At 36.6% G+C, this 16,673-nt stretch overlaps 1 protein-coding gene across 1 annotated transcript in view; it reads left to right on the top strand.

Annotated features, from left to right (window-relative positions):
- The first annotated feature begins 1,540 nt into the window (after positions 1–1,540).
- Positions 1,541–16,673, top strand: part of LOC106067155 (uncharacterized) — a 58,698-nt gene continuing 43,565 nt past the window's right edge. The window contains exons 1-3 of the mRNA XM_056036686.1: positions 1,541–1,702; positions 10,634–10,696; positions 11,235–11,357. Coding sequence (XP_055892661.1) covers positions 10,651–10,696; positions 11,235–11,357 — 169 coding nt within the window. The 5' untranslated portion in view covers positions 1,541–1,702; positions 10,634–10,650. The remainder of the gene's footprint in view (positions 1,703–10,633; positions 10,697–11,234; positions 11,358–16,673) is intronic.

Genomic DNA, 16,673 nt, shown 5'->3' with positions numbered 1-16,673 from the left:
CGGGGCTTCGCCCCGTGCTGGGGGAGCGCTACGAACTATCGGGGGGGGGGGGGGAAATCCCCCCCCCAAACCCCTCCCGAAAAAAAATCCTGGCTACGCCCATGTTGCCTATGACAAAACTCAAGTTAACTGACATTTGTTGAATTTTTATGAAGCGCTTTTGATTTTTAAAAAAAAATTGCCTCTTTTCTTCTACGAATCAATCCATCTGTGCCTCCTTTTAACATCTGATGGTCCATATTTCAAAACAGAGGTTGAAGTAGTCAGTAGTGGATTCAAATGATTCTATTCTACCAGATCCACCACTTTTACTAATAGATTAACCCTTTAGGTGCGATACCCATCGAACCTTGAGGCTGTGTTCTGTCGCCAAAACTCGCAAACGCCTTGCGACGCCTCTGGAGAAAATGGGGGGGGGGGCAATTTATGTTCCGCGCCGAGTGGCAAAAATGCACGCGATGCTTGAGAGAGCAAAAGAATACTTTCAAAAATAGACCTACAATAAAAAAAAACAAGACTAGACCTATTGATGTGTTTATATAACACAGCAGCACTAAACAACGTTCATTGACCTTGGAATGTCAACTACACTGATGGAATAAAATGGTTCGCCTGTTTTGACACAGTTTCAAGACACGAAGAGCCGGCAGACGTCAGTATGGTAGCGAACTAGCAATACAGCCTCTATTCAAACTGAACTTTACCTTGACTGTCTTACACTGCCTTTTTCACCCTTTCTTCTATTCGATGTCTTCAAATCATTCAAATGTTTTCTATTTAGAATGTATATGTTTTTAAATATACAAAGAGATAATTTTTTTATCGAACCATAATAAAATAAAAACTGAAAGGATAATGATAAAATTACAAGTAACAAATAAATCGGCAGGACATAAGGATGCTAACTGAGTTACATAAATTATAGTACAGTACTCGTTAAAGTTCTTTTTGTGCGGTGTCTATTTAGGTTATCAACCATTATATAATACAAGAATTTCAACGATAAAAATATTTTTTTTTTCAAAATTATGTGTGTGCGATAAAATAAGTAATAAAAGAATAGATATATCTAGATCTTATACTCATTAGTTTAACCAGTTTATAACAATTATTTAAGAATTCCACAGCAAAGAGCAATCTATTTCAAAAACTAGAGGGATCTTTTTTACTGGGTAAACATACAAATATGTCGCCGTAAGTGTTTAGTGCAAAAACGTGAAACAAGATTTGAAACCGAGTCGATTGAGTAAAAATAGATAAGTAGGCCACGCTGTCCTGTAATGGGTGAAAGTCATTGCATACATTTGCTTTGCATCTAAACTTATTTTCATAAAAACATACGTATAAGAAACTCTTCTGCTAGAAAAATAATTCAAGGAAATATTTATCAAGTGTGTTACATAAAAACTAAATAGCATTCCTATTTTATCTATTTTAGTGCAGAATACGGGACAAAAATCTGGGTCACCAGGTCAGCTCTCTCACTCCGTGACGTCACAGCTTGTTCAAAAGTAGGGCGGAAAACGAGAAAGCTTTTGATATTCCCGTTGGTTGAACAGACGACAGATAGTTCACATTTTGTGGCTCAGCCGGTGGTTCATCATACAGTGCACTTTTTTTGTTCTCTAAGTGACCATAAGTTGTTTTTTTTAAACTACCCCCACCCATTCTGTTGACAGAAATAGTTCTGGCTGCCCAGTGGGTAAGTTGATAACAATAGAGACAATAGAGTCTAGAATTGTACCGGTATATAATAGTCTATTCTAGATCTAGCTAGTCGATGGTCGATGCATATATTATATAGACTATAACTTGATAAGTATAGACCTATATAATATAGATCTAGATGCTATCACCACTTACTATCAGTGTTTAGATTCTCATTAAAAAAAAAGAAAAAAAATAATATGTAGTCCATGTTAAACTAATTTGGACTAATTTCAATGATTAGAAAAAAAAAAGCCAAAGTATTATTATATTATATTTTATATAATGTAAAGAAATCAAAAAGGATTCTTAGATAATACTTTGGTTTTATACTAGATCCATACAGTGTGTTTGTAATTTTATGCTAAAACAGTCTATGAGTTTATAGGCATAGCTGAAAGTTGTTTTTAAAGTTTGACAATAATGCTCTACTGGCTATCACAGACTAACACCCATAAGGTTCTCAACTACTATGTACATTTACTGTTCAAAACGTTCTGGCAACTCTAAATAATAAGCTAAGGAGAATACCTTCAAAACATAGATCTACAAAACACTAACACTCGGCCAGTGGCTTACTGTATTAGTTTAAACAACAAAGTTCAACGCAAAACCAAGGTTAAATATCTAGATAAGGTAACTCACATACCAGTCTATGTATGTCACACAATGTAAGTACACTACACACCAGTCTATGTATGTCACACAATGTAAGTACACTACACACCAGTCTATGTTTGTCACACAATGTAAGTACATCACACACCAGTCTATGTATGTCACACAATGTAAGTACTCTACACACCAGTCTATGTATGTCACACAATGTAAGTACATTACACACCAGTCTATGTATATCACACAATGTAAGTACATCACACACCAGTCTATATTTGTCACACAATGTAAGTACATTACACACCAGTCTATGTATATCACACAATGTAAGTACATCACACACCAGTCTATATTTGTCACACAATGTAAGTACATTACACACCAGTCTATGTATGTTACACAATGTAAGTACATTACACACCAGTCTATGTATGTCACACAATGTTAGTACATTACACACCAGTCTATGTATGTTACACAATGTAAGTACATTACACACCAGTCTATGTATGTCACACAATGTAAGTACATTACACACCAGTCTATGTATGTCACACAATGTAAGTACATTACACACCAGTCTATGTATGTCACACAATGTAAGTACATTACACACCAGTCTATGTATGTCACACAATGTAAGTACACACCATGACGACTTTGAGCTTGTGTCGTTGAGAAAAAGAAAAACAAACAAACGACGAGCCGACGTCATTCACTGTGTGCCGGAAGCAACAACAAATATTTGGGACAGTTCAATGAGGGGGGGGGGTGATTCTCATACATTTAAAACTTCAGCTCTGGGAGTAACAGAGAGATTACTTTGACTAACAGAGAGAATACTTTGAGTAACAGAGAGAATACTTTGAGTAACAGAGAGAATACTTTGACTAACAGAGAGAATACTTTGAGTAACAGAGAGAATACTTTGAGTAACAGAGAGAATACTTTGAGTAACAGAGAGAATACTTTGAGTAACAGAGAGAATACTTTGAGTAAAAAAAAAAGAATAAACAACGACTACCTTGTAAAAAAAAAATTATTTAACATATTTCCATTTTTGTACATTTGCACACTAGTGCGACTGCTTCACACCGCATCTGTTTGTGTAAGTAACGGCGTTCCAATTTGTCTACCCTCATAAACACTTGTCTTGTTAATTGTATTGTACAGTTATTTTACATGGTGTCAGAAGTTGGACTACACTTTAGTGAAATTAAAACAAACCAACTGCAAATCTGTCAGCCTTATTGTGCTTCTGACAAAGCTTCAGGATTAAGGTTCATGTTTTGATGGTACATATGTATGTTCGACAAAACTTCTAATTAATATAAAGCCTAGGAATAAATTGTAACTAGGTTAGGCGTTTAATGAAAAAAAAAAAAGGATTGATTTGGCATTATACCTCGCTAATAAAAAATATAAAAAAAAACAATCTTTTAGCGCAACGATCAGTGAAGCTATACAATGGTATGAGAACGACAACCCCCCCCCCCCCCCAAATATGTGTGTCCTATGCAGAAGCGTCACCATCAACCCTTCCCAAAGCAAACTTTCACAAACAAACTCTTGCTATTGGTTTATTCTAGAAATAAAGATAAAGATACATTTCTTATTCCATATTCTAGAACAAATTCATAGAAGAGTTCCTTCTTCTCTTGTGCTATCAGTGCATGGAACGGGTTCCTTGAAGTAGCCAGGAAAACCAATGACTTAGCAGAGTTGAAGTCTCTAATAAACATTCATTTTTAGTGAAAGATTTGTTTGAGTGAAGTCACGACTTTATTGTGAGGCACTTAAGATTTGAAGTTGATTCAATAAATTGTTTCAAAAGAAACGCTCGGTGGTCAAGCAGATTTTGTGACGGAATGAAATAGTAGCGGAACAATCCTTTTTATCACACCTCGTTTGTTTAGGTCAGTGTTTTTCAGATTTCTCTATGCGCAACTTCTAGTCATGAGTTATCTGGGCATCATTGAGGAGACCAATGTTGGACTCTGGTATTCGAATGACAAATGTTGGACTCTGGTATTCGAATGACCAATGTTGGACTCTGGTATTCGAATGACAAACTGGTAGTTCAAGTTGACTATAGCGATAGGGAAAAAAAAACAGCAAAAAAATTGTTAAAAAATTGGGTCTTATGGCGCAATGATAACGGTGTATAGGATTAATTATGTACACTTCTTTACCTCCAGAAAAAACAAACAAATTGAAATCAACGGAAATAATAAACCAATTATAAAAAGTAAGCTCCCCCGCCATTGGACAATGAAGCCTACTCTTGCCACATAAGAACAAGTAAAATTGAATACTATTCCATTCATTACACCACAGAGAGTTTGACATCACAGAAAGTATGAAATGACAGGTTTATCTTTCCTTGGCGTACGGCATACTGTCTCCACAAAAAAAAACTTTCAACTTGATCGGTGAATGGTACAAATTTATTATTGTTATTCTAGATGTATTGAAAATTAATTACATGGTTGAACCAAAATAATTGATACAATTGATACACTCAATATAAGCTTTTTTTATGTTTTTTAGAATTCGTAAAATTTTATTTAATTGATAAAAATAAAATTATTTAAAAAAGCAACATAATTCTTGTTTAACTTTCACAACGGTCTATTGGCTATTAAGTAAAATATCATCTTTTTTTAGAATAGTGCATCAAGCATGTGCATTTCACGCGAAAATTATATTGCAGATTTTCCCGATAAATTCAACTATGTCAAGGACGATAACTTAAACTTCCAACTTGCCAACTAAATAAAAGTCACAAACAGAAGTGATTACAAATGTTGATTCTTCAATGCTAAAATGTGCCCAGATATTCTCATTTAGCTTTTTCCAAACATACTTAACCAACACTTCCTTTAGTTTGTACACGGGATCCACCAAATAGCTAGCTAGTTGTTAGAACAATCTCCAATACGAAAGAGTTCGCTCTTCCACGGTTAGTTGAACAAGTTACATGTAATCTAAAGAATGCAGGAAACATTTCACAGGGATGAGTAGATTACAAACCAGGGGCGTTAATTACTACCACGGGATCCATTGAAATAGGTAGCTGGTGTGTAGTTGGTACAACTTGTTTGTTTGTTTGTTTGTTCTCTTTAGTGCTGTCCACCTACACATGTAGTGTGTGACAGTGACTATCATGTTACTCTCCCACAAGGCATAACTACACACCCACACCATGTGACATGTCAATTGCTAACGGCATTTGTCACTATCAACTAATCATGACAGCTCTACAGTGCCGAAAAGAAAACAAAAAGGTGCTGGGGAGAGTTGGCAGAGTTACGTGACCTACCTGTCAGTGATGACGGTGTCACTCCGGGCCTCTTCTCTGCACGGCTTCACATAGCTGTGTTCGAGCTGTCAGCTGTGTCGTCAGATAGTACCATCAGAGAGAGAGAGAGAGAAGGCTGGTGATTGGTTATTAAATGTTTGCCAGGCAGTAAATATTATTTATAAATAAGAGTTCAAATATTAGGCAAACAGTTTTCAAAAAGACTCCACTGACGAACAAACTGATTAGGTTAATCAAAGTCCAATTCGCTGCTTGCTTGATTACAATTAAACTGAGACGCTAGGTTTATTAAAGCAAAACTTAAGAGCTTATTTAGTTGTATTAATCAGTTAGGATCAGTCATATATTAAATTTGTAATAGATCTAGACTAACAATAATAAATCAGGGCGATAAGAAGTATTTTTACAATTGTTTTTGTTTAGTGCAATTTCAGGCTTTTATCTTTCTCACTACGCTAGGATCCCATGTATTTATACAAACGTGAGCGACCTGAATTCAAACTCGAGGACTAAAGCCTCTTTAGCCAGGGAGCTGCTCATGAACATTATTTTTTATAGTTATTTACACATTTTTCTTTCAACAATTAATAAAGGGGACTAATTCAACTTATACCACCTTATCAGTCAGTAAATTTCTTTCCCTTGTTCCAGATACCAAACAAAATAATTATATACCTATAGTTAATTAACTAATTGGTTGTTATTTTTTTTTTATTGATTGTTGTGTTGTCAGGTAAAAGAAATAATTTTGCAAAATTTCAGCTTGATTCGAGATTGGGTCTGCGAGAAATAACGTGTACAAACCTTTTTACCAGACAGACAGTGAGTTGATATAAGCTTTGTACAACAAAAATGTACACATGTATCATCATCACAACCGTTCTTATTACAAAAATGCATGTTTCAAACATTATAGGTTTTAAAAACTGGATACTTTTACACACCAACAAAAAAATGAGTCCTCACACCATTGGCCTTGATATTTTTTTAAAAATTGAGTTTGTATTTTCAGAAAATGTCTTAGCGTCCGGTCAAAAGAGGACATTTCGATAGAATAGAACAATAGATCACTACCGGTACGTGAGGCTAGATTCGGATTACAATAGCCTTTTTTTAAAAAAACTAGAAATAGGAACAAATATGTACATTTAAATCTTGATTGCCTGGTATGACTCCCATTACACAATCTTTTGTATTGTTAATACGTCCATAAGCTTTTTTTTTAAATTAGAAAGGAAAACATTTCTAATACATCCCCAAATGTTAGCTCATTAAAATGGTTTGAGACATTAATATCACTTCAAGAAAGAGGCTATTAAATTCATTTTTATCTGAGAAACTGATTTAACTCTTTCTCTCCTAATTGACGATAACATCGTTGATTTGACCTCATTAAATTTAATTTTATAAATATATATTTTTGTGTCTTTTAAAAAGAGCTTGTATTTCCCTTTAATTCTATACCAAATAAAACATTTTCTGAAAACAAATGACAAAGCTATTGAAACTTTAATCGTAACAGGGGCAGTGAAATAGAAATGAGCAAAATGAAGAATTCCGCCAGAATGTGGGAAAATAATTACGGAGAGAAAGAGTTAACACTAAATCAAAACATTATTCCCTGAGAGCATATTAGGAGACAAAATCATATTGATGATACTAATATTCAATATCTAAATAGGAAGTTTCTGCTTTTTTTTTTTTTTTAGGCTAAGTGGCAAATTAAGTTGGTCTAAATAATCATACAACATACACCCACAAACCCAACAACGCTAAACCAAACCTCAGTATCTGGAAATGACTGAAGCGGCTCTTATTATCATCTCGCTCTTAGCAGACGACATAATTATCAATGTTGAGTACTAGTTGCCTCGGTGGAGCAAGACGTGAAAGGATACAAGGAACTTATTGGGGAAGGTTGAATTAGATGTTACGTTGTTCTTATGTCAATACCGGAAGTGTTTTTAACAAACTTAACCCATGTAAACTTTGAATGGATATAGTGCAATGTGAATTTCATTCACCTACTGGTCGTGGACAGATGGTTGTCACATGTTTTCATTTCATTGGTTAGCATGTCTCTTGTCTGTCATACGTGTCAATGGTTGATTGGTCACTGTGTTAGGACCAAAGAGAGGTCGGTCTAGTCCATTGAAAGAAATGGATCAATCTAGTAAAGCCTTGGCTGCATACAGTGGCAAGCGTCCAATCCTTTTGTTTTGTTCATTTTAGCATAATTTATTCTACCATTTTGTCTTTACTCTAGGCCTTCAATGTCTGGAATAGAACAGTTACATTGTCATTTGAATATCAAACTTAATGTCTTCTATGTCATAGTCAAAATCCTGCCTTCAATACCTTTTGATCAGACCTTTACTAACATGTTTACATTTTAGAAAGGTCTCTAATACTTTTTTTCTTATAGCTCAGGTCTTCATTACAATGTGCATATACCAACCTGGACATTGAGGACCGTGTTAGTTAGAATGTAAATCTGAACCTGCACTCTCGTGTCTTTTTTTATTTATTTATTTCAATTGAATTGTCGTCCATGTTCTCAGACCAATACAAATGATAGTGTGCTCTTTAAGAAAGAGGGAAACGTCTTCATGACCATGGACCCCGCCCCCTTCCTTTTTGCCAACGTTTATTCTTTATTTTAAAAAGGCATGTTCGTTCCCTTCTGTTTCCAAGACAACTCAACTAGAATAGGACTGTGAGGCTAGCATTAATAGCTCTACAGTAACAAGCTAAGGCCATTTTCAGAGAATAAGAACAAGAACAAAAAATACGTGCGAATATTGTATGTGATATTATTGGACATAGTTCAGACCTAAAGCTTTTGACATGGTCAGCAGAAGTGGCCTTTTCAAACTCCTGAGGAAAATAGGTTGCCCTCCCAAACTACTGAAGTTAATTGAATGTTTTCACGAGGAAACTAAATGTACTGTCAAATTCAATGGAGCCCAATCAGCACCTTTTGAGGTTTGCAGTGATGTCAAGCAGGGATGTGTGCTCGCACCTACTCTGTTTGGCATATTCTTCTCCTGTCTACTGCATTATGCGTACAGCGGCATAAACGAAGGTGTGTTTCTCCATACAGGATCCTCTGGAAAACTATTTAATGTATCAAGGCTGCGGGCAAAAACCAAGGTTAGGAAGCTACTCGTCAGGGAACTCCTGTATGCTGATGATGCAGCTATTGTGGCTGATTCTGATATTCAGCTACAGTCCATGGTTGACAAACTATCTGCTGCTTGCCAGAAGTTCGGCTTAAACATCAGTCAAAGCAAGACTAAGATACTTGTCCAAAACACAAACACTGCACCTCAAGTAAGCATTAATGGCCAACCACTAGAAATTGTTGATCACTTTTGTTACCTTGGCTCCATCATATCCAACAACACTCTACTGGATAAAGACATAAACAACAGGATAGCCAAGGCAATGGCCACCATGTCACGGTTGCAGAAAAGAGTCTGGGACAACATATTGCTGACTAGCAGTACTAAAGCCCTAGTCTACCGGACCTGTGTGTTGAGCACCTTGCTGTACGGAAGTGAAACATGGTCAACCTACTCATGGCAGGAAAAAAAGCTGAATGTCTTCCACCTCCGATGCCTAAGGCGGATCTTTAAAATAAGGTGGCAAGATAAGATAACAAATGAGGAAGTGCTACATAGAGCAGGATGCCAGGACATCCGCTCTGTTATCAGCAGCAGACGCCTTGGCTGGCTTGGCCACGTTCGTAGAATGCCAGAGGGTCGACTTCCACAGGACATCCTGTATGGCGATCTAATTGAAGGCAGGAGAGCCGCTGGTCGCCCACTTTTACGTTATACGGATGTATGCAAACGCGACATGAAGCTCTTCAAAATCGACACTGGCAACTGGGAAGAGGTGGCACTGGACAGATCCACATGGAGAGAGAGCATAAAGGAAGGGTCACAGATTGCAGATGTCATACACAACAGAAGCAGAAAGAAGGGTGAAAATGCAATGGCGCCTGGTGATTTTATATGCCCAACCTGTGATCGCAGCTGTGTATCAAGGATTGGCCTCTTTAGTCACACAAGAAGTTGCAAAGGGAAAAGATCGTCTCACGAGACGTAAAATGCCACAGAGTTCAGACCATGTGACTAATTAAGCCCTCTCAAGTTCCTGTCTATTCATATACCAGGAAATACCAACATGCGACTTTGAAATACACAATTTTAGTTTCCAGTCTCTAAATTACATAAGACAACCTTGAAAAACTGACATTTTACAAAACAGCACAGTGACTATTGGAATTTTTGTGTTAAACACAAACTCGTTGGCAGCCCCTGCGTGCATTCACACAAGGGGCCATGAAGCGACCGTAACAGAGCTTTGTATGTCTAACAAATATAGGAGAAGCAAAATTGAGATATTGTTCTACTTGTTAATAGTTTGTCTTTAGTTTTATGACCTCTAGGTCATCCTGGACATCTGGTCTCAATGTTTGTAAGGGGCATAAGTTAACATATACATGCTTATAAAATGGTATTAATGCTCGGGTAATAATCAAGTAATTTAAATGCAATACTATATAGGTCAGAAAGATGACGGTTTGTTTTAACCAACCAACAAAATAAATCTTCATTGGCCCCTACTTGATGTCTTCGTTTCTTGATCACTCATTATTTAATGGCTCGGCCTGCCACGTCTGTGCGCGTGTGTTCAGCGTTGTAATGTTTACAAGCTGCCATGGCTTTTAATATACAATGCAAACAAAATGGATTCTAAACTACACCTAAAGAATAAGGCCTTTGTTTGTTTTACATGTTTCGGAGGCTCATTTAGAATTGAAGATTATTACATCCTAGCCCAAACCTCCCACAGAACGACAGGGGGATAGCAGGGGTTAGGTTTTGAACCCTTCGAACGACAATCCAGAGCGCATATCAGGCAGCCATATTTTGTGTTTCTCTCAAATACATCTCATTTTGTTTGTTTGGTTTCCAGCTTCTGGTGCAGCCAGAATGACGTCATACATGGCACAGTTTAGCTTGGGCAGTTTTTATAAAGGTCAGTGAATAACTTAGTTTGTTACGTTGGTAACCATTATAAACATGAAGGTTTGTCATACCATGAGTGTAGAAAATCTTGTGTTCCTTTCTAATACCAGGCACAAATAGCAAAAAGTGAGCAACCGCTTTTGGCCTCGAACCTCTAAGGGCTTAGCGATTTTTTTAACCAAAACATACAGTAAACTGATATAAGAAGTCAATATTGACAATTTAAACAGGGCCTTAAGACTTTAAAGTCCGCTCTTCGTAGTATCGATGTTATGCCTTGAGCTTAATTTTGAGAGACTGAAAAAAAATGTAATTGAAAGTCTAAAGTATACAAACAATCACATTTTGATATTTAACTTTCCTTTTCTGTAAAATAAAAAAAAACTTATTGTAAGGAAAAAGTTTTTTTTTTTTTTTAATCTGTTCTACATGGCGTAGAAATTTGTTGAGTAGGCCTAAAGGCAGTCATATACTTACTTGGTAGATTGGCTACTTCTAAAACTATATTGCTAGACAAAAACATTGAATGTTTTATTTTTTTCTTTCAGATATGCCAGATTTTTTGACTTGTGGTTTTTGTGCCAAAGAGTTTTTACTGGAGAACATCACAATGTTCATTGCTCATAAATTTGGCTGTGCTGACAAAATACAGCAAACTACAGACATTGAAGGTTAGTTAAGTGTGAATATTTGGGTCATACATACACTCACATAAATATTCACTCATATAAATAGTTTCTTTTTCCCAGATATAGTCTATAGAAAAAAATAATTTACCGCATCTAGATAATAATTTGAAGGCTTAAATCTAGACCATTGTTAATTTTTTTTTTTATGTTAAACCTTTGTAATTTTTTATTCGCATCGCCTCAAAATAATCAGATTCTCAGAAGTTGATGCGTTTCCTTAAAGATTCAGATTGAAATTGAGATAAAACGTTTTAAAACACATTTTGTTACGATGCAAGACAAATATTAAAAAAAACAACTCGATGATTGCAAATACTGTCAAGCTCCTTCTCTTTCATGTCCCAATCTCAGGCAGTGTATTTTATTGACACTCTTTTGAAATGAAAGATCACTAGTGTTATTGTTTTTTTTAAAAAGGGGGGGGGGAGGGTGTTGAAGTGGTGAATTTACTTTTGAAATCAAACGGCCTTATTGTTTGTTATTTGTAGTATAGCTGGCATAAACTGCTATAAACACATGAGCGAAAAACAATCGACTGGTTGGCCAATCTTTATATTTCTATGTCCATGGAACAAAACAAATGACCACACACACAATTGCAGCTTATGCCAGTTAAATATTTTAGTCGCGATAACAATTTTTTTTAAATGTTTGCCCCAAAAAACCTGACGCTGACGTAATCACACATTTCAAAGCGAGTTGAATTACTAAAGACGAGCTTGGGATTTTCTTTCTGCTTGCCTTTTTGAATGTCCTCCTTGCTTTTAAGGCTCATTAACACCATGTGAGGATTGATAATGTCTTTGTGCCTCACTGAATCTAGTTGTGTGTGTGTGTGTGGATTGATAATGTCTTTGTGCTACACTGAATCTAGTTGTGTGTGTGTGTGTGGATTGATAATGTCTTTGTGCTACACTGAATCTAGTTGTGTATGTGTGTGTGGATTGATAATGTCTTTGTGCCTCACTGAATCTAGTTGTGTGTGTGTGTGAGGATTGATAATGTCTTTGTGCCACACTGAATCTAGTTGTGTGTGTGTGTGTGTGGATTGATAATGTCTTTGTGCCACACTGAATCTAGTTGTGTGTGTGTGTGGATTGATAATGTCTTTGTGCCACACTGAATCTAGTTTTGTGTGTGTGTGAGGATTGATAATGTCTTCGTGCCTCACTGAATCTAGTTGTGTGTGTGTGTGTAGATTGATAATGTCTTTGTGCCTCACTGAATCTAGTTGTGTGTGTGTGTGTGGATTGATAATGTCTTTGTGCCTCACTGAATCTAGTTGTGTGTGTGTGTGAGGATTGATAATGTCTTTGTGCCTCACTGAATCTAGTTGTGTGTGTGTGTGTGGATTGAATTATGTCTTTGTGCCACACTGAATCTAGTTGTGTGTGTGTGTGGATTGATAATGTCTTTGTGCCACACTGAATCTAGTTGTGTGTGTGTGTGTGGATTGATAATGTCTTTGTGCCACACTGAATCTAGTTGTGTGTGTGTGTGAGGATTGATAATGTCTTTGTGCCACACTGAATCTAGTTGTGTGTGTGTGTGTGGATTGATAATGTCTTTGTGCCACACTGAATCTAGTTGTGTGTGTGTGTGTGGATTGATAATGTCTTTGTGCCACACTGAATCTAGTTGTGTGTGTGTGTGTGGATTGATAATGTCTTTGTGCCTCACTGAATCTAGTTGTGTGTGTGTGTGAGGATTGATAATGTCTTTGTGCCACACTGAATCTAGTTGTGTGTGTGTGTGTGTGGATTGATAATGTCTTTGTGCCTCACTGAATCTAGTTGTGTGTCTGTGTGTGGATTGATAATGTCTTTGTGCCTCACTGAATCTAGTTGTGTGTGTGTGTGAGGATTGATAATGTCTTTGTGCCACACTGAATCTAGTTGTGTGTGTGTGTGTGGATTGATAATGTCTTTGTGCCTCACTGAATCTAGTTGTGTGTGTGTGTGGATTGATAATGTCTTTGTGCCTCACTGAATCTAGTTGTGTGTGTGTGTGTGTGTGTGTGTGGATTGATAATGTCTTTGTGCCACACTGAATCTAGTTGTGTGTGTGTCTGAGGATTGATAATGTCTTTGTGCCACACTGAATCTAGTTGTGTGTGCGTGAGGATTGATAATGTCTTTGTGCCACACTGAATCTAGTTGTGTGTGTGTGTGTGGATTGATAATGTCTTTGTGCCACACTGAATCTAGTTGTGTGTGTGCGTGAGGATTGATAATGTCTTTATGCCACACTGAATCTAGTTGTGTGTGCGTGAGGATTGATAATGTCTTTGTGCCACACTGAATCTAGTTGTGTGTGTGCGTGAGGATTGATAATGTCTTTGTGCCACACTGAATCTAGTTGTGTGTGTGTGTGTGGATTGATAATGTCTTTGTGCCACACTGAATCTAGTTTTGTGTGTGCGTGTGTTGATGTAACTTGACTAGCATGTTTAGTTTTTACAAATGTTTGTTATGACATCATTAACAAAGGTAATAATATTTTTTTTCTTTTTTACTATTGAAACAGTAACCAGCAAGAGAGGCAACAATCTGTCTTTCATTTGCTTAGTCTATTCAAAACTTAAAAAAAAAATCTTATTCCATACTATGACTTACGTCGTTGAGTGTCAGTAGGTTTCTTGTCATCTGCATATGTCATGAAGTGTCCCTGACTTGGACAAGATGTATGACCTTCTCGAGCGGCCTGGCATCAAACACTTCTCCATCCCTTATCGTCCGTGTTCACATAAAGCTGTAAAGCGCACAACTAGCACAGAGTTAAAGCACACAACTAGCACAGAGTTAAAGCGCACAACTAGCACAGAGTTAAAGCACACAACTAGCTGAGTTAAAGCGTATAACTGGCAGAGTTAAAGCGTATAACTGGCAGAGTTATAGCGCACAACTGGCAGAGTTAAAGCCTACAACTGGCAGAGTTAAACCTTACAACTGGCAGAGTTATAGCGCACAACTGGCAGAGTTAAAGCGTACAACTGGCAGAGTTAAAGCGTACAACTAGCAGAGTTGACAGTATGATGTCCCGATGTCACAATGCTCTAGGTTTTTGTTGTTGTTGTTGTCTATGTTCAACTTTGAACAGGTATTTAACAAGGGGCGGGGTGGGGGGGGGGGGATGAATGAATGAACGCAACGTGAAAGAATGTTCAAAGATTAAATTATTAAAAAAAAAAGCTTGCGTCATCAGAAACAAAATACATTGTGAAAGGGAAGAATGGTGACACAGGGATAACCAGAGAGACCGATCTTTGACCTAGATTTCAGAACTTCAGACCGGGTTCAGAAAGAGAAGGTTTGCCATGGATGTTAGGTTTGGAAGACAGCCAGGCTTCCACTGAGTCGTGCAGTGCGAACCTACAGACGCGGGCATTTAGTTTTAAATTATTTTTTTTTGAATGGGAAGAAGGCCGTAGATGAAATCCTAATGCACGTCTGTACACCATGTGTCCATTTGTTAAGGTGTTCACGGCCCTGAGGACAATGAGCAAACACACAACTTGTAGATTTAGCATGAAGCAGTGCTCAAGTTTTTTTCCCTCTTGTTCGTTGTGGAAAAGGAAGAAGATGAAAGTGATGACATAACCTCAAACATAATGCCACTGTTCTAAATGACCTCAAACATAATGCCACTGTTCTAAATGACCTCAAACATAATGCCACTGTTCTAAATGACCACAAACATAATGCCACTGTTCTAAATGACCTCAAACATAATGCCACTGTTCTAAATGACCTCAAACATAATGCCACTGTTCTAAATGACCTCAAACATAATGCCACTGTTCTAAATGACCTCAAACATAATGCCACTGTTCTAAATGACCTCAAACACAATGCCACTGTTCTAAATGACCTCAAACACAATGCCACTGTTCTAAATGACCTCAAACACAATGCCACTGTTCTAAATGACCTCAAACATACCTAATTTCATGGCATAGTTCTAAATTGTGCAAATTTTTAAAAAATTACTATCAAAAATACTTTAGCTCTCAAAACTAACTCTTTATTTTCTTCGAAATCCCCCCCCCCCTTTTTTTTTAAATTTCTCTTGCTGTTATAAAAGTTTGGGTTTTATAAAGAACTTTGTCGAAGTTTTTATTTTTTACTATTATTTTTTTTTTGTAAGTTTACATCTATAGAGAAAATCTTGACTCTAAAAATGACCTCAAACATAATACCACTGTTCTTAATGACCTCAAACATAATGCCACTGTTCTTAATGACCTCAAACATAATACCACTGTTCTTAATGACCTCAAAGATAATGCCACTGTTCTTAATGACCTCAAACATAATGCCACTGTTCTTAATGACCTCAAACATAATGCCACTGTTCTTAATGACCTCAAACATAATGCCACTGTTCTAAATGACCTCAAACATAATGCCACTGTTCTAAATGACCTCAAACATAATGCCACTGTTCTAAATGACCACAAACATAATGCCACTGTTCTAAATGACCTCAAACATAATGCCACTGTTCTAAATGACCTCAAACATAATGCCACTGTTCTAAATGACCTCAAACATAATGCCACTGTTCTAAATGACCTCAAACATAATGCCACTGTTCTAAATGACCTCAAACACAATGCCACTGTTCTAAATGACCTCAAACACAATGCCACTGTTCTAAATGACCTCAAACACAATGCCACTGTTCTAAATGACCTCAAACATACCTAATTTCATGGCATAGTTCTAAATTGTGCAAATTTTTAAAAAATTACTATCAAAAATACTTTAGCTCTCAAAACTAACTCTTTATTTTCTTCGAAATCCCCCCCCCTTTTTTTCTAAATTTCTCTTGCTGTTATAAAAGTTTGGGTTTTATAAAGAACTTTGTCGAAGTTTTTATTTTTTACTATTATTTTTTTTTTGTAAGTTTACATCTATAGAGAAAATCTTGACTCTAAAAATGACCTCAAACATAATACCACTGTTCTTAATGACCTCAAACATAATGCCACTGTTCTTAATGACCTCAAACATAATACCACTGTTCTTAATGACCTCAAAGATAATGCCACTGTTCTTAATGACCTCAAACATAATGCCACTGTTCTTAATGACCTCAAACATAATGCCACTGTTCTTAATGACCTCAAACATAATGCCACTGTTCTAAATGACCTCAAACATAATGCCACTGTTCTTAATGACCTCAAACATAATACCACTGTTCTTAATGACCTCAAAGATAATGCCACTGTTCTTAATGACCTCAAACATAATGCCACTGTTCTTAATGACCTCAAACATAATGCCACTGTTC

Source organism: Biomphalaria glabrata, chromosome 7, assembly GCF_947242115.1.
Source record: "Biomphalaria glabrata chromosome 7, xgBioGlab47.1, whole genome shotgun sequence".
NCBI classification, from domain to species: domain Eukaryota; kingdom Metazoa; phylum Mollusca; class Gastropoda; family Planorbidae; genus Biomphalaria; species Biomphalaria glabrata.
The sequence above is the reverse complement of the archived record's forward strand: the minus strand, read 5'-3'. Positions and strand labels throughout refer to the sequence as shown.